Source organism: Ursus americanus, chromosome 11 (assembly GCF_024610735.1).
Source record: "Ursus americanus isolate L20-20 chromosome 11, mUrsAme1.1.p, whole genome shotgun sequence".
NCBI classification, from domain to species: domain Eukaryota; kingdom Metazoa; phylum Chordata; class Mammalia; order Carnivora; family Ursidae; genus Ursus; species Ursus americanus.
Window position 1 is genome coordinate 27,094,421 of NC_142137.1, and position 27,622 is coordinate 27,122,042.

At 37.4% G+C, this 27,622-nt stretch overlaps 2 protein-coding genes across 5 annotated transcripts in view; one reads left to right on the plus strand and one right to left on the minus strand.

The window, feature by feature from the left end:
* The window catches only part of WASF1 (WASP family member 1), a 67,227-nt gene extending 54,703 nt beyond the window's left edge, over positions 1-12,524 (minus strand). For 3 of the 4 annotated variants that reach the window (XM_087865380.1, XM_045798464.2, XM_087865378.1), the window contains exon 1: positions 12,273-12,524. The gene's annotated coding sequence lies outside the window, so the exon portion shown is untranslated. Of the gene's footprint in view, positions 1-7,629; positions 9,589-12,272 lie in introns of those variants that run through there. The other variant, XM_045798463.2, reaches the window with a different exon arrangement.
* Positions 12,525-13,224: 700 nt separating this feature from the next.
* CDC40 (cell division cycle 40) overlaps positions 13,225-27,622 on the plus strand; it is a 49,487-nt gene continuing 35,089 nt past the window's right edge. Inside the window, exons 1-2 of the mRNA XM_045798466.2 lie at positions 13,225-13,461; positions 23,949-24,035. Of these exons, the coding sequence (XP_045654422.1) occupies positions 13,273-13,461; positions 23,949-24,035 (276 nt within the window). The 5' untranslated portion in view covers positions 13,225-13,272. The remainder of the gene's footprint in view (positions 13,462-23,948; positions 24,036-27,622) is intronic.

A 27,622-nucleotide genomic window follows, 5' to 3' on the forward strand; every position in this document is an offset into this window, starting at 1 on the left:
CCCCTCCCCCGCATTCACGCTCTTCCTCTCTCTCTCAAATAAAGAAATAATTTTTTTAAAAGGAAGTTCAAAAAATCAAACACAATAATGTAGGCCAGCAATGTAGGATAACTTATTATACTGATAGATAATCCTATATCCTCTAATAACCAACATCTTTGTATTACACCAGACTACAATAACAGTAGGTTTTCAAAATGAGTCAATTAATCAGTTTAATCCAGAGCATCTATACATATAAGGCTTCAGATGACAGGGGAATCTTTATCATTAAGAAAAAGTTATATTACATTCCACATACTTTTTTTAATGAAACAGAGAACTATATAATACTTTCAGAACTGTTCCCATAAAAAGTAATTAAAATACAAATTTTACTTTTAAAGGGAGAAGCTATAATTTTTAGAAAAGACATGTAAATGGAATCTCTCCATTCTCAGGGAAGTCAGATGAAGGAAGCATTACCATATTTTACAAGTTTAAAAATTAATCAAATTTTCTTTTTTTTAAAGTTTCAATATTGACCTATTATAGATCATTAGATTTGTAATAGCCTACCCTCATCTTTGCTAAGTGTATAAGATTTTATTTTATTTTTTTAAAGATTTATTTGAGAGACAGAGAAAGAGAGAGAGTGCAAGCAAGCATGGGTTGGGAAAGGTAGCAGCAGAGGGAGAGGGAGAAGCAGACTCCCTGCTGAACCGGGAGCCCCTACAGGGTGATCTCATGACCTTGAGATCACAACCTGAACTGAAGGCAGACACTTAACCAAGTCAGCCACCCAGGCACCCCAAGTGTATAAGATTTTAAAAATAGATAAGTGCATCCTTCTGTTTAGCATAATTTTGTCAATATTGGTAAAGTTACACTTAACCCACTATTCTCTCTTTAAACCATAAGCTATTCAGAAATACTATAAAGTTAAAAACCTTGACAATGGTCTTTCTCTATTGCAAGATTTATGCATAGTAAGTCAGAGACTCTCAAACATTAAAGTATATGCCAGCCACCCAGGGATCTTGTTAAACTGCTTCAGTACTTTCTGATTCAGCAGATATGGGGTTGGCCTAATATTCTGCATTTCTAAGAAGCTCTCATGATGCTGATGCTACTGGTCCACAAATCCCATTTTTGAGTGTCAAGTCACTAAAAACTATGTTACCTCAAAAATTACTAGGTCACTTTGGAGAATAATATTGAAATAAGTGAAATATCTAAATTATATCTGATTAATAGCTTTAACAAGTGTTTCAGAAATATATTGAATGCCTGCCCAGTTGCAGAACTATATTAAAACAGCTTTGCTTATTTTTCTTAGTTCTTATCTTCATAAAACCTAATATATTCTATCATAAGTTAAACAATATTCCCTATCAACATATCATTTCATCAGATTTTTAAGGTATACTTGTTACTTAGCTATCTCCCTCAGAATCAACTGTGCCCCCTTTCTCAGAATTATCAATAAATCATAATATCTTCTTTCAAAACACTGTCCTAGGCAGCCTGGTCTCAAGCTAGTTAATTACCATGGAGCTTGATTATTATTAAGCCTCACAGTTTATATAACAATTTAATATACCTAAGTTACCTAACATTTACATAGTGTTTTATAGTTTAAAAATACCTTCTAATATATCATTTAGTCCTTAAACAGCTCCTCCAGGTGGTGGTTATCATTCACATTTTACAAATGAGGAAATGGATCAGAAGTAAAATGGTCCAAGATTACCTAATAAGTGAAAGTACTAAGAATTAAATCCAGTCTTCTGGTTTAAGTATGCCAATTCCTGATTAATCTCTGGGTAATTAGAGGAGGACATATAGATAACTGAAAAATAGCCATTAAAATCAAAATTGCAGTTTATTCAAGAAGAGTTATTAGAGCATGGCTTGCCATATAAAAGAAAGGAAGCAACCTAAACATGTAACAGTGGGGAACAAATGAATTAAATTTTGGTATATCCATACAGTGGAATACCACAGTTTTTTTTTTCGTTTTGTTTTTTAATATATTATTACTTCTAGGTTACACTCCAAGATGTAAAAAACTTGGAAGTTATCACTCTTCTCTCACAACAAAATAAAAGTTGAACAACCTGGAAAATAATGGACTTTTTTTAGATCCTTGAGATACTGAGGTCAGAGGACAAACGCTCACCCAAGGAACTAGAAAGAATGATAAATAGAGAATACAGACTAGCTAACTGAAGTAGAAGGCACAGAAACCAGGAATTGATATGAACACTTAAATGGTAACTTGAACAAGTTGCTGGAGGCTCACTGTGGATTAGTTTGAGAGTTTAAAACTCCTGGATGTCTAGTCCGAGGGGGCTGACACACCTTCCAAGGTTTTATGCCCCACAAGTTTCTCACAGTGAGAATTAAAAAAAAAAAAAAAAAAAAAATCTCCTCTACTTGGCTGGGGGAAAGAATAAAATAACATTTTGATACAAGTCCACAGAATTCTCCACAAGAAATGCTTATCTAGCAAAGGAAAAGGCTTCATCAGAGCCTTATGCAACTTGGAAATGAAAACTACTCAAATTCCTGCCCACTTTTGCCTTACTGACTTTCCTGTAGTGGGGGGAAGACAAGCTGAGAAGCACTTGTGGAGGTCCAGGGACACAGACCAAGTAAGAGACTGACTGAAAAACAGGATTATAGGGGTGCTTGGCTGGCTCAGTCCATAGAGTATGTGACTCTTTATCTTGGGACTGTAAATCTGAGCCCAACACTGGGTGTAGAGATTACTTAAAAATAAAATCTTAAAAAACTAACATAGGATCATAGACTACTTCCCTACTTCCCACACCTTACCACCATATCAACAGGGCTCCTATACAGTAACAGGATTATAGCTTAAAAAAAACAAAACAAAACAAACAAACAAAACTACAAGGCTCAGACTATTTAAGAAGTTATTTCTAGGGAAACCAGAAGATAAGAAGGGAAACAAAAACAAGAACACTAGAGGAATTTGAAACCTCTGACACCTACAGCTACAGCTACAGCAAACAGTAAACACAACCTAATTCCTAGTTAGAGAAATATAAAACCTCATACAAAAGACCTACCTTCTTCAGTTTCTGTTATTATCCTGTATATCATGTCTTGCTCTCAACAGAAATTTATAAGGCATGCGAAAAGGAAATAAAGGCATATTCAGAAGGGACAAAGCAAGCATCAGAACCAAATTTGGAAAGAGCAGATTTTGTAATAATCAGACTGGGAATTTACAATAACTATGATTACCATGCTAAGGGCTCTAATGGAAAAAGTGGACAACATGCACAAACAGGTGAAATATAAACAAAGAGATGAAAACTCTATGAACCAATCAAAAAGAAACATTAGAAATAAAAAAAAACTAACAGAAATGAAGAATGCCTTTGATAGGATCATCAGAAAGCTGGATACAGCTGAGGAAAGAATCAATGAGCTCAAAGAAATATCAATAGAAACTAAAATGCAAAGAGAAAAGAAAATGAAAAAAACAATATCCAAGAACTGTGGGACAATTAAGGAAGGTGTAACGTATATGTAAGAAATACCAGAAGACAGAAAAGAGTAAAAGAAATGTTTGAAGTAATAATGCCTGAGAATTTTCCAAAATTAATGACAGAAGCCAAACCATAAATCCATGAAGCTCAGAACATATCAAGCAAAGACAAATACCAAAATATCCATACCTAAGCATATAACTGCAGAAAACTAAAAACAAAGAGAAAAAGATTGAAAGAAATCAGGGAAAAAACCAAAAACACTTTACCTATAGAGGAACAATGATAAGAATTTTGTTGGACTTCTTGTCCGTAACCATGCAAACAAGAGAGTGGAGTGAAATATTTCAAGTGTTGAAAGAAAAAAAACACAAACCTAGAATTTGTCATTAGAGAAATTATCCTTCAAAAATGAAAAAGAAATAAAGACTTTCTCAGCCAAATAAAAACTGAGAGAATTGACACCGGTAGACCTGCCTTGCCAAGAAAAAAAGTTCTCTAGAGAAAAGGAAAATGACATAGGTTGGAAACTCCAATCTACATAAAGAAAAAGCTACAGAGAATGAATAAATGAAAGGAAGATAGAATACTTTTTTATTCTTGAATCTAACAGATAATTGCTTGTTCAAAGTGATAATGGCCACAAACTTCTGGGTGATTATAGCATATGGATAAGCAAATGAATGGCAGCAGTGTTATAAGGGTTGGGAGAGAGAAATCTGGAATTCTTCATTATAAGAAACCTGCATTACCTGTGAAGCAGCATTGTGTGATTTATGTTAAGCAGGCAACCTCTAGGACAACCACTAAAAAATATTTAAAAAATAAGTATAATTGGTACTCTAAGAGAGGAGAGAAAATGGAACTATATAAAATGCACAATTAAAGCCAGAGAAGGCTGAAAAAGAGGAGAAAAAAAAAAAAAAAGAACACCTGTAATGAACAGAAAAGTTACAAACATGATTGATATTAATCCAACCATATCAATAGCCACTTTAAATGTGAATAAGTCAAATACACCAATTAAAAGACAATTTCAGAGTGGATGAAAAAAAAAAACCCAACAATGTGTTGTCTACAAGATAACACTTTAAATGTAAAGATACAGATTTGAAAAGGAAAGGGACAGAGACACGCTAACACTAATAAAAAGAAAGCCGGGAGTAGCTTTATTAATTTTAGAAAAAGCAGACTTCTGAGCAGGGGAATTTTTCAGGCATAAAGAAGGGCATTATATAACATAAAGGGGTACATTCCAAGAAGACATAACAATCCTTAATGTATATACACCTAACAACAGAGCACCAAAGTATATGAGGCAAAATGTGAGAACTGCAAGGAGAAATAGATGAATTCACTATTATAGAGACTTCAACACCCCCTATAAGTAACTGACAGATCCAACAGGCAGAAAATTAGTAAGGATTGGGTTGAACTGAACATCATCATCAATCAACTGGATCTAATTGACATTTATATACTACTTCACCCAAAAACAGCAGAAACCACATTCTTCTCAAGTTCATATAGACTGTTCACCAAGATAGACCACATTCAGGGCCATAAAACACACCCTCCAAAATTTAAAAGAATAGACATCATACAATGTATGTTCTCAGACCACAATGGAATTAAAATAGAAAGCAAAAGCAGAAAGATAGCTAGAAAATCCCAAAGTATTTGGAGATTAAACACCACACTTCTAAATAACACATGGGTCAATGAAGTCTCAAGAGAAATTTTAAAATATTTTGAAGTAAGTGAAAATGAAAATACCACTTATTAAAATGTGTGGAATCCATCAAAAGTGGTGCTTAGAGGGAAATTAAAAGCACTGAATGCATACAGTAGGAAAGAAGATTTAAATCAATAATCTCAGGTTCCATTTTTAGAAACTATATAGAAAAAGCAAGCAGAAGGAAAGAAATCAACAAAATTGAAAACAGGAAATCAACAGAGAAAACAAATGAAACCAAAAGATTCTTTGAAAATATCAACAAAATTGGTAAATTTCTAGCCATATATTATGATGTATCACACAAAGCTTTTATTTTGGTTTTTAGAGTAAGTAAGTGCTAGTCTTCTTCCTCAAGTAAAATATGAAATGCTTCTCCTGTTCCTTTTCTCCTTAACCCTTCCACAATTTTCTGACATCATTTCTAGCACATGTATGTTACAAAATTTATCCCTGCCCAAAAAATATATGACACATATAAGACAACAGAGTCTTATTAAAGAGTGGAAAACAAAAAAGCTTGCTTTTGTAGCATAATGTGAAAAAATGACAGACTTCATATTTTTGGTAGAGAAATCAAATAAGTTCATCTATGCCCTGATATGGAGGCTTTTTCATTTTCTTTTCAAATAAGCTAGTCAATATAGAAACATTAACTTATTAGAGTAGACCTGAGTAACTGTTACTCAAGAGGAAAGAATGGCAGAAAGCTATACCACTGTCAAACATACCCAAAATAAAGCATTGTTGCCAATATCACCTAATAGGTGTCAACCACACCCAACCACCATGTCCTTAGAACTCCATTAGAACCATTAGTTTAAGAAGTGGTACTTTATGGGCACAGGGTAGTAGGAAAAAATGGGATTTTAAAATCTGTGTTCAAATTTACCATTTTTATTAAAGCCATGTGACCTTATACAAATTAATCTATGATAGGACTTGGTTGGTTGGCTGCCAAGTACCAGAAATATAATTCCAACTAGTTTATGGGGGGAAAAAAGACAACTTATTACAAAAATTAGTAGTAGCAGTATTACACTTGGATGTCTCTTGGAACCCAATCTCAGGACCATGGACAAAGACAGGTGACTACAGCTAAGACTGTGTATCTGCTTCTCTTGTTCTTTCTTCCAAATGCCCCTGTTTATTTAGTTCACGTGACAAGAAATAACACCATGAACAGTTTCTGTGTTTCATATCTTACAGTTTCAGCCACTAGAGCAAAAACAAATTATTCAAACCTCTGGGCACTTAGAATTCAGGAAAAGCTCTGAGTGTCCTCCTGGCTTAGTGCAGGTATATAGAACTGCACCTATAAACTACAGAAATGGGCAGAATTGTGACTGATCTCCCAGAGTGATCTTTTTAAAAGGCAGATCTGGTCCAGTTGTTAACCTGATTAAAACCCTTCGGGGCTTTCCCCAATACACTTAAAATCCACCACCCCAATTGAAACAAAACGTATGTGGGCCTTACATGGCTGGCCTGTTTACCTTTAACAACCTTATTACATTAAGCCACAGTCCCTCTCGCTCACTATATAGTTGAGTTTTATCTACTTTGGCCTTTTCTTAGTTCTTGGTGGAATCTACCAAGCTCTTTCCCACCTCAAAATTGTTGAACATGTATCCTTTGCATTCTCTTCCTTTTTCACATAGCTGACTTCCACTAATTTTTCCTCAAAGAACCCTCCTTGACTCCCAAGGTAAAGCAGTTTCCCTGCGCTTTTCCTTTATAGCATTTACCACAATTTCTAATTACAGATATGTGTATTTGTTCAGTATCTGTCTCTCCTACTATACTGTTAACTACAAGAGAATTGAGACCTCGGTTTTGCTCTCCATTGTATACTTCCAGCACCCAGCTGGCCTTCAATAATTATGTGCTGAATGAATAATTGGTTTAGCATAGGACAAGTGGTAACCAGCACTAGACTGACCAATTATAGATGAGGGAAAGGGTAGCAGGCAGGCAGAATTACTGTTATCAAGTTATTAAAATGGTTGTTCCACAGTAACTTACTGAGGGAAGGGACAAGAAAGTGGTTCCCAGAGAACCTGTGCTTCTGCTGAGCAGAATAAACAACTTGTTTATTTCAGTTAACTCTCTTCTTCCATTAAATTCTAACAGGACTATGATACCAATTAAATATAACAAATATGATGGTAGCTATACAGTGACTTGTATTATATATAGCAAGCATGTAATGTTAATTTTTATCCACTTAGGAAAACATGTTACTTATTAGTTTTTTAGTATTATTAACCTCCAAATAAGAAGTTAATTAAAAATCTACAAAATACTCCAATGTGTATGACCAACATAGCCGTGTTTCATGACCCCTTTTCTCACAGCATCCCGATCTTTCCACCTAAGAGAATTACTTACCTACTATTCTGTAGTGATTGTATCCATTAAAACATCCACTTAATTCTAGAGACACAAAAATGAAGCAAAACAAAACAATCAACCAAAACAACAACAAAACTCTGTTCTCAAGGAATCCATAAACTCACTTTCTCACTCTGCCTCCAGCCCCACCACACCCATCCTCCTGCCATGCCCAAAGTTCCAGAGCACCCAATGTAAGACTGCCAGATTTAACAATAAAAATGCAGGATATCCTATACAGTATGTGACAACCCTATTACCAGGCCATATTCCATCACTTTATCTTAATAAACCAACCCCAAAACCTTAGTTCCAATATTTTTCCTTATAAAAAACATTTCTCTGGAGATTCACCAGATATGATCTTTCTTCAAAGTATAAATAAAATCTACCTTGACTTTATTTAAAGGCTGTCAGTAAAAAACTCAAAAGAAGAGAACAAAGCAAATCATCTTAACTCTGTTTCTTGGTGGTACTAGGAGTTAAAAAATAAAGAAGAGTAAAAATAAAAGCAGACTAAACAACAAACATTACAAAAAACTCCTTTAAAAACCCTAAAAAGTCTTGCTTCCAAGAATAGGCACGTGAGAAAAAGATCAAGACTATAATCTTTTCAGAGGTAGATTCAGATAGAAGAAATTCCCCGAGAGGAGGTACATAAGCAGTAACAGTAGAAAGGAAAAATGAACCTCAGAAAAAAGTGGTTACACTGAACATGAAGATGCCTTTGAATTATTTGTAACTGAAAGGAACTTCAGAGATTGCCTACTTCAACCTTCTCATCTTACAATTGAGAAAACCAAAGACCCTAAAAAGTAAAACGACTTGTCAAACGTCACATAGAAGACCCTAGCTCCTTCCAATTTCCCTCATTCTCTCACTTCTTGCCCCATATAACGTAAGGCTCACTGAACTGAGGAAGGTCCTCCTCTTCATATCCAGTGGGTTTTGGAGAAGTTCCTAATAATGATGTCACATCTAACACAACAGAAATGTATTAGAATTTCAAAGAAAATTCTGAATGGATTTTCCAAAAGAAAAACTGTACACAGTGCAGGTATTTTCAATATAATATTTATCCTAGTATTAATATAATTCTCTAGTATTATAAATCTTATTATTTAGGTACATCATGGGTTAAATTTGGTGGGCTGTCTGCAAATCTAACCACCAAGAATATTGTTTTTGAGGAAGTTCCAAGTTCTAAACCATTTTACAGATTTTAAAATATAGATCTCATGCTAAATTAGGAACCAGCAATATACAAAGAATCAAAATTATTTGAATGTGATAAATGAAAAATGCAAGGTTCTTCACTTTATAAAAAGCTCTACCTCAGAGGTCATTTATTTTAAAAAACTTGGTATTCAGGCACATTTGGCACAGGATATGATTTACATACATCTTTTTAATAGTATTTCACTGGAAAACTGAAGTAAGCAAAAAAGAACCAAAACATTTCAACACTTATCTAATTTAGGGAAAACAACAAAAAACCTTTAATGCATATTTTCATGAAGTGCCCTATAAGAGGTAAGAAAATTAATCATTTCATGAATGAAAGGTTGACAATCCACATTATAGTATACAGATATTTAGTACTCTTCCAAAAAATGTGTGGGTAAAGGAATTCTATCTGAACAGGTAAATAAAGTTCAAAGAACCTCCAAAACATTTTTTCTTTTCTCCTGAAATAAAGCTATGTTTCATGAATTAAAATTTGTTTGATAAATCTATTTTTAAAAATTTCTATTCAGTCCATTAAATCAATGGAGATTCTTCACTCATTCATTTCATTTGTCTAACAACAATAACAATAGTGCTAAACAATATGCTAGCAATTTTGGATTTATGACAATAAGATTCAGGTTAGTTTCTGTCCTCAAGGAGCTTAGAAAAACCTTTAATTAACTGTATTTACCCAAGTGATAATGACAGCTGAATTTTAAGTTGGTCATTTGAGAAAACATTAAAAATGTAATCATATTTATTCTCAAAAAAAAGAAACTATACAATAGTAATTTTAAAGACATTTGAATAAACTCATGATCTATATAAAGCTTCCCCAAAGTAACCAAAATATGGCTTTGGTAAAATTTTTAATAATTTATTTTAATAGTACCTTTTGCTATGAAAATTAACTGAGTTAATAACACTCCAATAAGGAGATCAAAAGCTACTGTTACCATCTCTGTGACAACCTGGAAATGGATACCTTAAACTATTCTGAAAATGAAGAAAAATGTAAAATTAAACATAGTATTATACAATATTAATACATTGCATCTGAATATGCAATTATTTACAAACCTGAATAATAAACAAAATTCCATACCATACCTTATAAATGATCCCAAGTATGTATTTTGGATAATGTCATCTGCAAATTTTTCAATGAAAAAGGCCTTAATGTTTTCTGAAATTTTTTTTTTACAAACTTAATTCAAGATTCAACTTGTTTATTACCAAGTCATATAACTTTTTTCATCAATATGAACTATATCTATAGTTATATCTACATATAGGTATTAACTACAATACCTATTAAATTTGCAATTATTAAAAACTCTTGATGGATAAGAAACATTTTTCAGTTTATAGTCATATATCTCCAAAGCAAAATTCATTGTAAATCTGCCATTCTAACATGCCAGGGAATATCCTAATGACATTTTCCCCTTGTATTTTACCCTGAAATATTTTCATCATCCATCAGGTAAAATATCTAAATTTTCTTTAAAAACATTATGAAAACATCTTTATTGAATTTATGCATACTACTCAATGACATAAAAGGGTATTATCTCCATTTATACACAAGGAAACCAAGGCACAGAGGTGTCCATTTTGTAAATTGCAAGGTCATTTCCTAACCAAGCAACTGATCCTACACCATCAAGTTATATGTGCGCCACTTCCAAATGCCATAAAACAATTACTGTACCTTAAAACCACTGCCTCTGCAATGCCTATGTGCAATTCCGTTTTATCAAGAGGGTTATGGCAACAAGCTTAGAGGAGAGAACCCAGGAGAGGATTACAAAACAAAAAAAAGGAAACACTTATTTTTGGCAGTGAATCATTTATTTTTAAATAACGAGAGGTAAACAGTTTTTAACATAACAATCAAGTAACCAACAGTTGCTTCTTCCGTTTTCAAAAAAATATTCCATCTTTCAGGTAGATCATGCAAAACTGGAGCCTGCCCATTCTTCGAGAGAGAAGTTAGAAAAAAATTAGAAAAAAAAATCTACAACAATTTAATACATGATATTGCAAAGAACTGAATGAAAAATAAAATTCAGAGAAGTTAGCGAATGCTCATTATGGCAGTTGAAACCCCACCTTAAATATTAAATGCTTCCTTTCATTCAACTGAAGGCTATGATTAGCAATAAAATATTCCATTACTGAAAAATAACGAAATATAAAACTTTTTTTATTCAAAACTTGAGAAATTTTCTATCAAGTACTTTATTCAAATATTCGCCATAAATAAAAATACCTTGTTAACAGAAACTTAGAGCATATGGGAAAAACTGTTTTGAGAGTTCAAAGACTGCATTTATAATTATGAGATAGTACTATCAACAACTAGAAAGATGAAAGTTACCTATCACACATATTAAATTTAAGAACATTAGATGGGTTGAATAACCAATACATCAATTACCGCACAAGAAATAAGACTTAACTAATACGTGAATCTAGCACCAAAGAAAAAATTAAATTACAATCCAAAGCACACCTTATACAGAAAAGGACAGGATTAGACTGAGTCATATTAAACTAGTCTAGCTGGGGATTAGTTAATTAATCGGCTATAAGACAGGTTGTGAACGTTCAGGTCAGATGTGCTTTCTTTTCATCATTATTCCAGTTCATCACCCGCAAGTGCATGCAAGAGAAGGCGTCAGAGTATCGAAGCTAGGGGGCATGCTGTAGCAAGGGGAAAAGAAAAATGGGAAAGGTGCAATGGATGCTGCATAGTTGAATAATTATCTGGGTGGCACAATGGGCGAGTCCTGCCGACATCGGAGCTGAGTAAGCAGCTCCCTAACTCTGCCCGAGGCACTCCCCCATTACCACGCATCGGAGGCGACCTCCCCGCTGCGCCCCCTCTTCAGGAGAAGAAAGGAATCCCCGCACTCGCTTTACCTTTATGTCTGTAATATAAAGACGCGCGGCGCAAACACGCAAACGCACTAGCCGGCTTTAGAGCCTCCCGCACGTAGCGCAAGCGGGGGCTTTTCCGCCACCTCGGGCTGCAGCCGCCCCCAGAGCGAGGAGGCAAGGGGGTGGCCGGCCAGGGCAGGGGCGCTCAGGAGGTGGCACCCCAGGTGAGACCTGCAGTCTCCCCACCTAGAGCAGCCTCGGGCGGCCCCTGCAACCGATACCCAGGCGCGCCGGCGGGCTACCGTCTCCCTCGGCACCCAGCCCGGCTGGCGGGTGGGCGGCCGAAGCTCCGGAAACCCGCGAATGGGGGTGGGGGCCGTCGCGGGGGCGGCGCGCCCATCCCCGTCACCTTTGCGGGGCAAGAGCGCTACACACACCTCTCTCCATTCTGGCCAGTGAGAAAGAGTTCCTCTCCCAGCACCCTGTCCCTACCAAAAAACAATTCCTGAGAGACTCGCGCTCACCGTGAAATCATGGGGGCTCTTGCCTTACCCCGTCTTCATGCTTCGGTGGCGGCCGCCGGTCCCCCTCAGCTCCCGGGACTCCACCTAGAGCCTCCAGGAGCGACAGGCTCCTGCGTGGAATCCGCTCCGGGCAGCGGCCGAGGCACCGGGCTTCTGGGAACGCCGCCTGCGGCGCCCGCCGGTCGCCGGACCCACCGTGTGCTCGACGCGAGCGAACAACACCGAGAGCCGCCGCCACCGCCCCCCGCCCGCCCCCTCCCCGCGCGCGACGCTCCACAACCGGACGCAGGGATCCGCGCCTGAAGCAGGGGGGACCGCTGGCCCTCGCCACTTAATCTCCCATCCTTCCCAACAGGAGCTATTCTCCACCACTCAAGGTCTTCCAACTTAAGAGTCTCTCTTTCCTCTTCTCCCAGTGCCTAGGTGCAGCCGTGGTGGAAAACTCATCTTTCTCCCACTCTCCCAATAGAGGGAATGAATACGGCTTTCCCCCCCATTTCCTGAGGCTGTATGGTATTGCCCAATCCTCAATTTGGGGGAAGGGGACGGAGAGAACAGTGCTTGGCCAGGGAGTGAGGGAAGATGATAGCCAATTGAATGAACCATCCATTCAGGGGAGGGGTTGAAGAGAGGCCTGCCCACTTCGCCCCTCCCCTCGCTCCAAACTACACTTCCCATTGTGCCTCTCCCACTTCCCGCCGCGCTGCACGCCGGGAGTGTAGGACCTCGCGGCCTCAAGGTATTTCGGAACTCGTAGTCTTTAATCCAGCCACATAGGTCCTGAAAGTTATAAAGGTATTATAATTCTATTTCCCTAGATAAATTTTTTCATATTCTAGGTTCTCCTAAACGTATTAAATACTAATTAATGTACAATTCAAAATTTTGTAAGGGAATTCTTAGCAAAGGAAGTAAATAATGTGTGTTATGGTCATCTGTCAGGACCTGGGAGCAGCTTCTTCCGCCCGGGCCTGGTCTCCGCAGAGGATCTGTTGCCGTCATGTCGGCTGCGATTGCAGCTCTGGCTGCGTCCTACGGTTCGGGTTCAGGGTCCGAATCGGACTCGGACAGTGAGGGCGGACGGTGTTCCCTGCCAGCCGCCGACTCCCTCATGCACTTGACGAAATCAGCTTCGACCAAGCCCTCTCTGGCAGTGGCGGTGGACTCGGCTCCGGAGGTGGCAGTTAAGGTAAGCTCTTTGGCCACTGATGCAGTGCGGGATTGTCTGTTTCTGCTCCAAAATCCGAAAGTCTCCTATTAGGCCCCGGGTTACCTGTTCCTCAGTGCTGAGATATAAGTTGCTAACGCTCGGATCTCTTCTTCCTACATGCATCTTCCTCGGGAGAAGCCGGGACTTGGAAGTTCAGGACAGCTCTCCACAGCTCCCCGCTCTTGCCTCCCGCCAGCAAGCAAGTGGGAAGGGGAGTGGGGGGGTTGTGAAACTTGAATTTATTGTGATTAGGATGTGGCCTGGGTAGAGCAAGTGTAAATCAGAACTGCCCAAACTAGAGTATGTATCTTCACTTGAAGTGAGTAATGGCCTGGGCTTTGTTTCTGAAGTTAGAACTAGATCCGGGCTCCACCACTTCTGTGAGCTTGGGCAAGTTATACACCCTCCTCTGTTTCATCGCCTGTACAGTGGTGATAATTTTAGAAGTACATATCTATATGAGAGGGTTATGTAAAAATTTAAGTGAAATGATACAAATGTAGCTGATCGCACAGAGCCTAGTATCTAATAAAAGTACAATAAATGTTAGTTTAACCCTTGTGGTTATATATGTCAATATAGTGAGAAAAGGCCTTGGGTTTAAGAAACAGTGTGCTTGATCTCAGTTGAGGAAGGTGATAGAGGGAGAAATTGGGTTGTGTGGATCATTTAACAAATATTTACTGAAGACATGTTATTTGCCAGGAACTATTCTAGGGGCTGAAGACACAGAGGCCAACAAGCCAGACATCTTTGCTATCTTGATGCATACATGCTAGTGGAAGAGGCAGCCAATAAAATGTGAGCAAATACAGTGGTAACAGATTGGACTGAGTACAATGAAGGGAAAAAAAAATGAGTTTCGTGATAGAGAATAAGGTAGTATGACTTCCGTAGATTGATCAGGGAAGTCTTTTCTGAAAAAGCAGCTCTGAAGAAGGAGAGACCAGCCATGTGCAAGATAAGGCGAGAGTTTCTAAAGGAGATGCAAGCTTTGAGATGACAAAGAGCCTAGTGTGTTTGAAGATCTGAGGAAAGGTTGGTGTGTCTAGAGCCAGAGGAAAGCATCCACCAGTTGGTAGTATAGGCCCAGTAGAGCCTAATGGGAATGATCAGAAGCTCAAGATGTAGGATGGGAGGCAGTGTGCAAAAATTACTTTGTACTTAAGATGTTTCCTATAGAATTGTCAAATCAGTATGTTGTATACCTGAAACTAATATAACATTGTATGCTAATTGTACTTCAATAAAAAAAAAAATCAAACAAACAAACAAAAAATGTTCCCAAGTCTAGTGTTATGACTTTAAGTCTTCTGCAAGTTTTTATGAGTTTTACTTTTTATTAATAGAATGGTATGAAAAAAATGCTTAGGATCCTCCTATCTTTATAACAAAACAAACTCCCCAAACTTGTATCACCCCAGCAACCTGAGTTGTCATTCTTTTGCACAGCTTCATTCTTTGGAGCTCTCACTTCATCTCATTTTCTCCTCAACCAAGCGTAACCTAGCCCTACTCTCTTAGAAAACTACTTACTCTCCCTAAGAAATGCTGAGAACTTATCAAGTTCTGCTATCTGACTTGAATGTCTGCATCAAGTGACACTTAAATAGGTCTTGTTTCTTGAAACTCTCTCTCCCTATGGCTTCTGTAGGGCTATCCTCGGTCTTCCAAAACCCTGCTCCTCTGTGCTCCCTTGTATGTTTCCTGCGACTCTGCCTTTAGTCCCCCTTTCACCTCTCATGTTCTCTCATGCCTTCAACCTCAGTCGTGCTTCTGATACCTCACAGGTGAACACTCTGAAGTGGTTCACACAGGCGTTGGAATCGAGACTGTCAGGATTCCAATACTGCTCCAGCACTCACCCAAGTGCTCACGTTGGATGAGTTACCTAAGTGCTCTGTGCCGAAGATCTTTCTCATCTGTAAAGTGGGGGTGACACTAGGACCGATCTTGTGGATAGACTTGTCGTAAAGCACATTAAGCACTTACCACTCTCTCAGACACACTGTCCCTACTATTTCCAACTCTAAACTCCTTTCTAGCTCCAGAACTACTAAACTCTCTCTCTCGAGGGTTTTCAGGCACCTCCAATCCAATGTGCTGAAAAATTAACACTTTTTTTCCCCCTCATGATCCACCTCACCTGTTTTTCCCGTTTTGGTTAATGATCCCACAACCCACTTATTAGTCCAAGCCAAAATAGAAGGGTCTTCCTTTTCCTTCCTCCTCAACCCCTGAAGCTAGTCATTCAGCTGGTTCTAAATTTTCTGCTTCATTAATTTCTCTCAAATTAATTTTTTCCTCTCCATTTTCACTGATACAGCCTTACTTCATGTCTTCCTTACTTCTCCCAGGAGCCATTCTTGTTTTTCCTTTCTCTTTCAACCCCTGCTTCTGGGTCATGGGTCCTGTCATCGTGACACAATGGTATTTATCAAATATTTTATTTCAGATTCTTATTTCTTTGCAAGACTATTATAATAACCTTCCAACTGATCTTTCTTTTTCTTTTTCTTTTCCTTTCTTGTTTCCTAGTGCCATATTCCATTCTTTCCTTCACAGCGCACCCAAAGTAATCTTTCTAAAGTCCAGCGTTTTATCACTTTCCTGCCCAAAGACCCTGTGTTACTACTGGATAATTTCTAAGTTCCTTGTGTAATGTGAGGCCTGCCATTCTCCCGTGCTGAACTCTCTACAAAATAAGCCCCCAAAGCCTTATTTTCTTTTTTTCTCTCAAGACTTTTGTCCATACTTGTCTCTGTACATGGAAATCCCTTTCCTTGTTCCTCATGCTGCCTCCCCGCCCAATTCTACTGTCCTTCCGTCTCAGTGCACGTTTCCTCCTCTGTCTGTCCAGGCAGCCCTCCTTTGTGCCTCAGATGTAGCACTTCCTGCATTGCTGTGACCTAGCATTTTCTTTACCCTGAACTATTGTGAGACCCTGGGGGCCAGAGATGGTTGTGTCTATTTATTTTCATGTCTCCTATGCCTAGTATACAAGATAGAGGGAAATATATTTGGTGAAAGAATAAATGAAAAAGTAAGTGAAAAAGAAAGTCTTGAAAAAGCATGTACATTGATTGGGTGGGGGCAAGGGAATGTTTCTAGAACTCACTCTGTTCAGTCACCTCAAGTTTTAAGTGAGATCATCCAGGAAGAGAGGTCGCATAAGGGACCAAAGGTGCATTAGAAGCAGAGCACAGAGATGGAGCTGGATGCCGCCTCTTCCCCAGTCGTTGGAAGTTCTATGATGAGAGAGTCAGGGACGTTAATTATCACTAGTTTGTGAACCAACACGTGCTTATATGCCAAACAAATAGGATAAAATATAAAATTCCCACATTTGAAAATTATGAAATTATACTTCTCAATAACTCATGAGCCAAAATAAAAAATAATGATAATGGAGAATATTTTGAACTGAATAATAAGGAAAATAATACCAGAACTTGTGAGGTGCAACCCTAGCAATATTTTTTTTTTAAGTATAGTCTTAAATACAGGTAATGGAGAAGACAGGCAGAAAGTTAGTATGCTAGGCATCCATACTTTTGGATTGATTTTTTTTTTTTATCATTCCATTCTTTTCCTGTACTCATTTGTAAATTATGTCCTCAGTTTCTGCTCTTTGAGTGGTTACCTGTAGACATTAAAACATATCTGAATTTATCAGTACTTTTGCCTCTTACTGAACAGTGCAAAAACCTTAGAATACTTCAGTTTTATTAACATTCCCCTACCCCTACTTTAGCTATTATTGTCCTGTATTTTTAATATATATTTAAACATCAGAAGATGAGGGTAAGCTAAGCTGATTCTTGTATCTTATACGCAAGAGGTTGCTTTTTTCTCCCTGTAGTGCGTACTTCATGTCCTCTTGTGAGGGTTAACTGGTGGCAACTGCTTGTAGTTTTAGTTTGTCTTTTTTTTCCTTTATAGATTTATTTCTTTATTTGAGAGAGAGAGTGATTGAGTGAGCGGGGGTGGGGGGGGGCGGGGCGCGGGGGATAGAAGGAAAGAATCCCAAGCAGACTCCCCACTTAGCACAGAGCCCCACATGAGGCTGGATCCCATTACCCCGAGATCATGACCTGAGCTGAAGCCAGGAGTTGACCGCTCAGCCAACTGAGGCACCACCCACATGCCCCCTCAGTTTGTCTTTAAAATGTTTTTACTTAAACCCTCTTTCTTGAAAGATCTTTTCACTGGCTTTAGTTTACTTAACTGGCAATTTTTTTCTCTCAGCATATTTAAAATATTCTATTTTCTGATCTTCACTGTCACTGATAACAAGTCAGCTGTCAGTGTAGCTTTTTTCTTTTTTCTTCAGAATGCTTTTAAGACCCTTACCCTCTGCCCCCTTTTGGGGGGTGTAGTTTCAGTCTTTACATTCATTATGGGATACCCAGGTGTGGATTTCTTTTTGTTTGTCCTGCTCAGAATTTGTGGGGTTTCTTTAATTGGAAATTGATTGGTTTGGCGTGTGGATTGTCAATGTTTCTCGAAAGTTCTCAGTTCTTATGTCTTCACATATTATTTTAGTCCTGTTCTCCAATGTATGATAATTATTCTCTGTTTAAAAACGTATTTTAATGCAACACTGTCACATTTGGCACTTTGGAAATCATGTAGTGAACCTTATTGGGTTACAAGAGTTGCTTGTTAATTGACTTTAAAATTAAAAAAATAAAAACAGACCCAGCTTCCTCTCATTTTAGTCCATGACTGTGTTACTTTTCCCCAATGCATTCCCTGCTTTAACATAGCCAACTTGAGTAAAATGAAAATTCTGCCTCTAATTTTCAGCATATTTTAAAATTTCTTCTTTTTGGGTGATCTTTCTCATACTCCTGAACTTCAAATAGATCACCTTTTTCCTCTGCGTTTGTTGAGGGCCAAACCCAAAGGATATCTTTATGTGAATTTCTATTCTTTTATCTCATCCATGTAAACTTCCATCTTAGGAAGTTTATTCATTTCTACTTTTGGGGGGGAGCTATAAATTTTGGGGGGGAGCTATAAACTGATAAATAGTTCATAATAATGATTAATATTTGTTTTCTGCTTTATGGTTTACAAAGTGCTTTCCCATCTATTTTCTTATTTGTACATAGTAAAAAATGTGAAAAGGACTCAAAAGTAAATATTATCTCATTTTATTCTCAAATTACTTTGAATCAACAGAAGATAACCTGTTCAAACTTATTTGACCCATAGGGTACCCTTCACTCACTGTACTTTAATTTTTATGGATAATTAAAACTGAATAGAAGTCCTCTGTAGTTCTGTGGTAATTTCAATTGCATGCTTAATTATTACTAAACTCCTCTTGGGTATTAAAACAAGGTTGTGGTATTGTCCAAGTTTTTCTAATTAAGTGTATAATTAATTAATAACTCTTCATTTTCTGGAGGGTTGTTCAATTTGTTCTACAATTTTAGCAGGAACCAGAGACTGGGACCTATTTATATTTTTTATTAGTTGCCACTGTCGTGTATATAAGAGTAATTCTTTTTAAATTGTACTTTGCATTTAAAATTTGGTATCTCATGATACTCTGTTCAAAATAATTCAAATTTAAAATACTTGTAGTCGGAACAATCTGGTAAACCATATTATAAAGTGGTTCTAGAAACTGTATTCTGTGAAATCCACTAGGGAGGTAGGAATGTGGCTAAACCTTGTTATTTTAAGCAGTTTATACTAGAGTTAAATACTAAGAAATGCATTTAATTTAGTTTTTATGCAGTTGAAGCCACTTGTATATGACCTTTTAATTTTATGGTACTGAATTTTTCTACTCAACATTAGGCAGATACTGTCTTTAACCAATGAAGATTCTAGTGTGCATTCTAGGGTAATAATTCACCCTTGAACAATGCACTGTGCAGTTGAAAATCTGAGTATCATTTTGACTACCCAAAAACTTAACTACTGATAGCCTACTGGTGACGGAAGCCTTACTGATAACATAAATAGTCAATTAAAACATACTTTGTCATGTGTATTTTATACTATATTCTTACAATAAAGGAAGCTAGAGAAAAAATGTTATGAAGAAGATCATAAAAGAAAATACATTTACAGCACTGTACCGTATTTATTGAAAAAAATCTGCATATAAATTCAAACCCATGTTGTTCAGGGGTCAGTTGTATATGTATCATATTTTAGGTGGCCCAGCATCTGAATCCTCTCCCTAAGAATCTTAATGTGAGGAACAGCCCTTGCTGCCCCCAACCTCTGGAGGCTGAAAGCCCAGATTCTTGTTCTCCCAGCTCCCTTTCAGCTAAGGCTGGGGACGGTAACTTCGGCTGACCAGACGAATGCACTCACCTAAATTCTAATCTAAACCTAATCCACAAAGAAGCAAGGAAAGAGAATATGTTAAGTGGCAGTGGGGGCCAACATCTAGTTTCTCGGGCCAGTAGGCTCAACAGCAGAATCCAGTAGCGGGCACAATAGTAATGATGTTCAGTGATGGTGAACTCTTGTCCTCAGTGGACTGGTTCTGTGATATGATTGATTTTAATTGTGATTCCATCTGTATACTCACCCTAGTTCCCCAAATTGATTCTCCACCCTTCTTGGCAATTCTAAGACAAAAGATTTCATACTCAAAAAGATTCAATACTGTTTAATCGGTCTGTAAGGGTTTCAGCTGCTTTCAGCTAAGAACCCGAACTGATAATCTGTTGGTGATTTTTTTGTTGTTGCTAATTGGGTGCCTTTAACATCGTTCCTTGTGGCTACTTGAAATTTTTCCCCTTCTCATTTTCTGTTAGCATCTTGGGGTAAGTGACTTAATGTTGCTAGCACTTATTTCATAGAAGTGCTGTAGGAATTATATGAGATAATGTGAGACAACATTAAGGTCGTTAAACCCTTTTTTTTCATAGCACTTACCCTCTTCTAGCAAACTATATAATTCACAATAAATGTATTGCTTATCGTCTGTCTCCCTCACTAGAATATAAGCTCCACAAGGACAAGGAGCTTTTTCTATTTCTATGGGCCTAGAACAATGCCTGGCACATAGTAGGCACCCAGTCAATATTTGTTGGATGTATAAATGAATTTGAAGTTACCATACTTGCTTTGTGAAGAGGCCTGTGCCCCCAACTACACAAAGAAAATAAGATCGGTTATGAGTTCCAACATCTCCCATCAGCTCCAGACATCATCACCCATCATCCATCCTTGTTTTTGTCCTCTCTCTTTCGTCTCAGAGAGGGCTCTCCTCTTCTCAGAAGATAACCTTACAGCTGTGTCCTGGCTTTGTTCCTGTGTTTCTCCCTACTCACTCATATCTGGTAGCTAATACTTGACTAAATCTTGGTTTAGTCTTTTCTTGAGGGAAAAAACAAACTTAATTTTACCTCAAAAAGCCTTCAATCTGGCACCCATCTCTTCTTTTCTTTATTGCCAAATGTCTTGAGAGAGTAAAACTTATTACTGTCTTGTTTTTCTAAATCCTTAGTTATACCTCTGCCTCTTATGACTGCTTTTCCATGCTCTACCCCACTACCAGAATCGCTCTGGCAAAGGTTTTATGTGACGTAATTGCCAAATTTAATGATCTTTAGTCAGCCTTCATCCTCCTTCTCAATGGATTTGACTTTTTCTTTTTTCAATTTACAAATATTTATTGAACATGCACTGATTACCCTGCATTCTACTAGGCAGTGAGAATATAATATGTTAGTAAAAGTCATGTGCAACAAAGCATATAATATAACAATTGCTATAAGGAATTACATAAAACATTCCTTAGGATTATGGAAAGGCAGTTTTCCTGAGCCAAGAGAAGGGAACGTATAGGAGAAAATAAGAAGATGACATATTATGATATAATAAAGGGAAATGCATTAGGAACAAAGACAGTAACATTGCCTGCTGCAAGGGTGAAAGTGCTTGATATTTTTAAAAATAAGTAATTTGTCTAATAAGACAAAGGTGGGAGTGTATGACCAGATAAGGAGGTGTGATAATAGATGAGGCAAGCTATGATGAAGTCTGGACTAGGCTAGTGGGGACAAGGATGAGAAGGACAGTAGAAGTAGGGTTGCTGGAGAGCTATTTCAGAGGTAGAATCAGTAAGACTCAGTGCCTTATTTGTTAGTGGGTCAAGGTGGAAGCACAGAATGAGATTTTGCAGAGTGTGTGATGCTGTGGAACAGCTGTATCATGTAGTTTAGGAGGCAGTTAGGTGTATGGATCCAGAGGCCGGGAGTGTGGTCAAGATTGCAGATAAAAATTTGAGGTGGAGATTGAAGTCCTGAGAAAGAGAAGATAAGGTAAAGATATGGACAGTTCTGAAACTAGAGAAGATAGAAGTTTAAGGGAGTCATACTTGAGGAACCCTATCTTTGAGAAGTAGAGAAATTAAGTTTCCTGCTTTGGGTGAAGGTTGCTTTAAAAGTGGTAAAATTTTGGAACACTAGTTGTATGCCTGTTGTATTGCTTTTGTTTGCTTGTTTTCTAGTCTTTAGTCATTAGTTGTTCTAAGTCTATCACATCTTTTGTCAGTGGCATTGCTTCTTCTCCAGCATCACTGCCAACTTCATGATATCTCATTAAAAAAAATTTTTCAGTATTACTTTGAATTGTGTTTTGTATTGTGTTGACAGATGTATCTTACATCAGCAAAAGGCCAACAGAATAAAGATGGTGATTTGATAGGGATAATTCTAGGGGTCGAGGATACATTTGTGCATATGAAATCCAACTTGTATAGCTTATACTTTAGTAAGGGGCAGTAGACAATAAATATATGTGTCAGATGATGATAAATATAATGGAGAAAAATAAAGCAAGGTAAGAGGAAAGTAGAAAAATTGAGCAGAGACCTGATAAAAGAGAGAGAACAATCATGTGGATATCCAGGGAAAGAACATTCCAGGGAAAGGAAATACTGTACGCAGAGACCCTGAGGCAGGACTGACTTTTGGTGAATTCTAGGAATAGCAAATGAACCAGTGAGGCTGGAGTTGATGAGCACCTGTACCGGACTTGATGAAGACAGAAGTTTGTGGGGGCAAGTTTGGCGGGGAGAGATCCCTCTGAGATCTCGGAAGAGGAGGAAAATTCTCAACCAGTTAGATTCAAACATCCTCATTTTGTAATGGCAACTCTGTAATTCTACTTTACTGAAATATAATTTATAGATGATATGTAACTTCTTTAAAAATTTCAAAATATAACTTGAGTGCCCTAATTAAAGGAAAGGTATTTATAGCCTGTTAAATATGTGAATGAAACATGTACGAATAACATGTTTTTAATATGTAAATACTCAGGCAGGACAATACAGGAAGATAAAAATGCCCTATAACACCACCCTAGGGAACCATACTTACTTTCTGAGAACAACTGGTAATGAGCCTTTAGGCCTTCATTAGGCTTTTACTCTGAGTGGAGTAGCTACCTGAGGGTTTAGAGCAGGAGTAACATAATCTTGAAAAATCACACAGCTTCCTGCATGGAGCAAGGCTGTGGGTGAACAAGGGTAGAAGCAGGGAGCCCACTTAAGAGGCTGTTACAATAATCAGGTGTGAGTTGGTAAAGTGGACTATGAGATGACCGTGAAACAGGACTTGAGAAGTGGTTGAACTTTAGATGTATATAGAAGGTAGAGGATTTGTTGATGGATTAAAGATACAATGTGAAAGAAAGAGGAATCAAGGATAACTTCAGGAGTTTCTGCCTGAGCAAATGTAAGGCTGGAAGAAGTCATTGAGCAGGGGGAGACCAGAAGTTCCCTTTGGGGTGTATTAAGTTTGAGATGTCTGTTAGGCATCCTGGGAGAAAAAATGTTGAGCTAAATGTTAGATACCTAAGTCTTAGAGTTCAGAGGTGAGGTCCAGGCTAGAGATACCAGTTTGAGAATTATATTTGTGGTAGGTGGTGTGGTTACACAAAATAGAGATCACCAGTGGTTCTCTAGTGGACATGAGATTTTTATGTTCATTGAACTGGGGGATGAATTTCAGAAGGTTGAAACACTGGCATGGAGTGTAAGATTTAGATTTAGAATATTAGGGCCCTGCCACTTCTGCAGCCTGGAACCATGTGCCATATGGGTATATGTCTAATAAAGTTTGCTGAATAAAGAAGGAGTTGTCCTGAATTTGGGACCAGAGATTAGGTCTTTCGAGTTCATAAAAAAGAGGAGTTGGACTCTCTTAATGTGAAACTTTGAGTAGCTTATTAGCTTGTTTAGAAATTTTTAATTTGTTCAGATGGGATAAAGTCAGCATTTTGAAAGGAAAAAATGTTATGCATTCTAACCTTTTTACCTACACACATTACTTTTAGTCTCTGAGTATTAGAATTATTAATCATATGACACTAGTATAATAATCATAAAATTGCTATTAAAATAGCTAGTGTGACCTTAATATCATTTCCAGAATAAAATGATTATTTGTCAGAAATTTAATGTTCTTTTGGTTTTCTTTTAGGAAGATTTGGAGACTGGAGTTCACCTTGACCCTGCTGTCAAAGAGGTTCAGTATAATCCTACCTATGAGACCATGTTTGCTCCTGAGGTGAGAAAACATTATATTTAAGATTCTGCCTTTTGCTAAAGCATATGAATTATACATAAGTAGATAAACAGTTGGCAAATTTTTCAGAGTTTTCTCAGAAGAGTATACTACTTAAACTTTGAAAAAATATGTCCTGTTGTATGTCAATTATATCTCAATTTTTAAATAAATAGAAAAGAAAATGTACTTTTAAAAAATCCACTACTGTTGGGGCGCCTGGGTGGCACAGCGGTTAAGCGTCTGCCTTCGGCTCAGGGCATGATCCCGGCGTTATGGGATCGAGCCCCACATCAGGCTCCTCCGCTGTGAGCCTGCTTCTTCCTTTCCCACTCCCCCTGCTTGTGTTCCCTGTCTCTATCTCTGTCGAATAAATAAACAAAATCTTAAAAAAAAAAAAAAAATCCACTACTGTTTATCTACCAACATACAACATCTGATAGAATGGAATGATGTCTTTTGGAAAAAGGAACTTTTTAAATATCTGATTCTTAGATGTGAACGTGGTTAACATCTTCCTCAGTACTGTTAAGGGACTATTATAAATTAACCATAAGGGAGAAAGAACTTGTTTTATTAGCGTCATCAGTGCATAGAATATTATGAAACATCAGGTTACAAGTGCTCCTGTGCTAAATGCTCAGAAGAAGTGCCATCCTAGCGTGTTCACTGCTCGCGAGTAGTCACAGTGTGTATTGCCTGCTCTGGGTGAGACATCTTATGATGGTGGTGATGATGGTGGTGGTGATGATGATGGTGATGACAGTGATGATGATGCTAAATGGTGATGGAAGCATAAAGAAGATGAAGGGAAAAAGGCAAAAAAAAAAACTAGTGAAAATTGTCCATTTAGGAAAGTCTTTGTAGAAAAAATTAAATTTCTAACTATTTTGTTTTTAAAAATGGAAAGAATGCTTGATTAAGAAAATAGAGATGCCAAGGGGCACCTGGGTGGCACAGCGGTTAAGCGTCTGCCTTCGGCTCAGGGCGTGATCCCGGCGTTATGGGATCGAGCCCCACATCGGGCTCCTCTGCTATGAGCCTGCTTCTTCCTCTCCCACTCCCCCTGCTTGTGTTCCCTCTCTCGCTGGCTGTCTCTATCTCTGTCAAATAAATAATAAAATAAATCTTTAAAAAAAAAAAATAGAGATGCCAGAAAATGGTCATTATAAAACAAAATAAGCCATCAGGAGGAGGATTTTTAAGAAACACTTTAAAAATGGGGATAAGGAGCCATATTTTATTGCAACTGGGTGGAGAAAGATGTACTTTTTAATATTTTGTTTTTAGCATGTAGTCATTGTCCTTTTTTTTTTTTTTTTTTTTTTTTGATAAAGCAGAGTCATAAAGCTGTTTCATATAATTTGCCTGCTCAGGTTTCTGTAGTCACTTAAAATACGGCAATTGAAATATGTAGCGGAGCCGATGATGTCAGTGGTAGTATTTAGACTGTGCTCTAGCAGTTCCCTGGGTGTACAGTAAGCAAAAAATCTCTTTCTCATACTGCAGCACATTTTAAATTTTATTTTATTTTTCTTAAATCCTTCTAGTCTGTTGAACCTGTAGACTGTTTCATATCCCTTGGCACCATTTTAGCTGGCACAGTGAAGAAAGGTTATATATTATATATAGGCTTCATGATTTTTTAAATGAAAAGTGCTTCAGTAGAACAGGACCACTAATTACAGAAAAAGAAAATTTGGAAGTAGCGTGGTGTGTGACATTCCTATGTCAGTGCATTTTATATGAAGTCTGTTTCTCTTCCATTTTTATATCTCATGCATAACTAATATATTGCTGTGTGATTATAGTTTTCGAAATTTAGAAGATTAAGATTTTTTTTGGTGATACTGATGAGGCATTAGGCCTATCATTCTCTTTCTGAAATTACCAATCCTTTTAAAAGGTATTCTGGGTTTTTTTCTCATGGTACGTAGCCTCACGTTCAAAATATAGATTAATTTATGTTAGGAACACTGATGCTTGTCATGATTTTAAGACGAGAGATGAGATTGACAAATGAAGAAAAATTACTATTTTTCCTGGTTGCCAAATGAACTGTCTGTTACATAATAGATTATTACCTTTGAATTTTATGAGTAGGATCTGTATCATTTGACAAAGTATGAAAGGTGTTACCAGGAACTTTGCTTAATGAAATTCAAGTTCCCATATCTTAAGAATCCATTGTTAGAAAAAGATATAATCCTTCTCCTCAAGCTACTGTTTACCAGAGATGAGATGTTCAGTGTTATTTTTAAAAAGATAGAGACCAGACTGTTTCCTATAATGTCTAAAGTGCTATTCAGGTTAAGGGAGAGATTGTATCTGGTTGTGAAGATAAGAAAAAGTTGCATGGAGGAAGAAGTATTTACAATAAGCAATAAAGTCCAGGTTAAGAACATGAGATTTGGGGTTAAATACAGTGCTTATTAGCTCCGGTGTAACCTTGGATTACCTCAGTTTTCTCATAGGTAAAATGAAGACAACTTCTCCTTTACCGAGTTATATGGATACATGCAGTAATGTATAACATGGTTAGGAAACTCTCTGGCACAGAGTAAGCATTTAGTAAATAGCAGCCCTTGTTGTTATCTATGTTACTGTTATTGGCATTGATGCTAGGAAGGCTTTTACAAGGAAAGTTTCCAGACAGAAGAGAAAAACATTTGCTAAATCATAAAAGATCCAAAGAACAGGAATACTTTAATCGTTGTCAGTAAGGGACAGTAGGGAGGTAAGACTAGAATGGTAGTTTATATAGTGTTGCACAGGGATCTTGGGGCCAAGGTAAGCAGTTTGGTCTTGATTTAATAGATGATAAATAGATTTTTAAGGTTCTTATTAAAGAGTGGCATAATCAAAGCTGAATTTTGTAGGAAGGCTAATTTGGTAAGGGTTTGCATGATGGCAAAGAACAGGGATAGAAACTAATGAAATAAAACTTACCATTTATTACTGTATGCCAGGTACCATACTGAGGGATTTATATATTTGTGTACCTTATCTCTTTTGTCTTCACAATAATCCTGTGAAGTAAGTACTCTAATCCCTATTTTATACTGGGGAAACCAAGTCTCAGGTTATACTGCCAGCAAGTAACATATTTGGGAATGTGAGTTCATATCACTCCTAACAATTGTTCTGTGGCTGGAAGACCAGTTTGCAGACCATTATGGGATTTGCATGTTACACTCCTATGCACATACTTTGACTTTGCTAGTTCAGTAATTTAACTGAATTGACTTTTATTTTATAAAACATGTTTTTCCCCCCCAACCAAGGACTTTTCCTAAATGGTCCAGATAAGCTTTCTCAAATTATAGACAGAACTTGAAGAGATAATAGCCCTTGCTTTAGTCCCCTGATTTTCTTCATTTCACTCAGTCCTTTTTGGATCTACTTAGAGAAAAGTGTATTTGTTAGCTTTTCAAGACTCATGTAAAACCCATAAGCCTCGGAGATTTTCAGATTTAAAATAATAGTACTTTTAGGAATAGAAAAAATATCAAAGTTAAAAGGAAAAAAAATCCTAGTTTCTGTTAAAAATCTGGCCATAGGGCTGCTAGAAATATTAATGTTAGGATGAA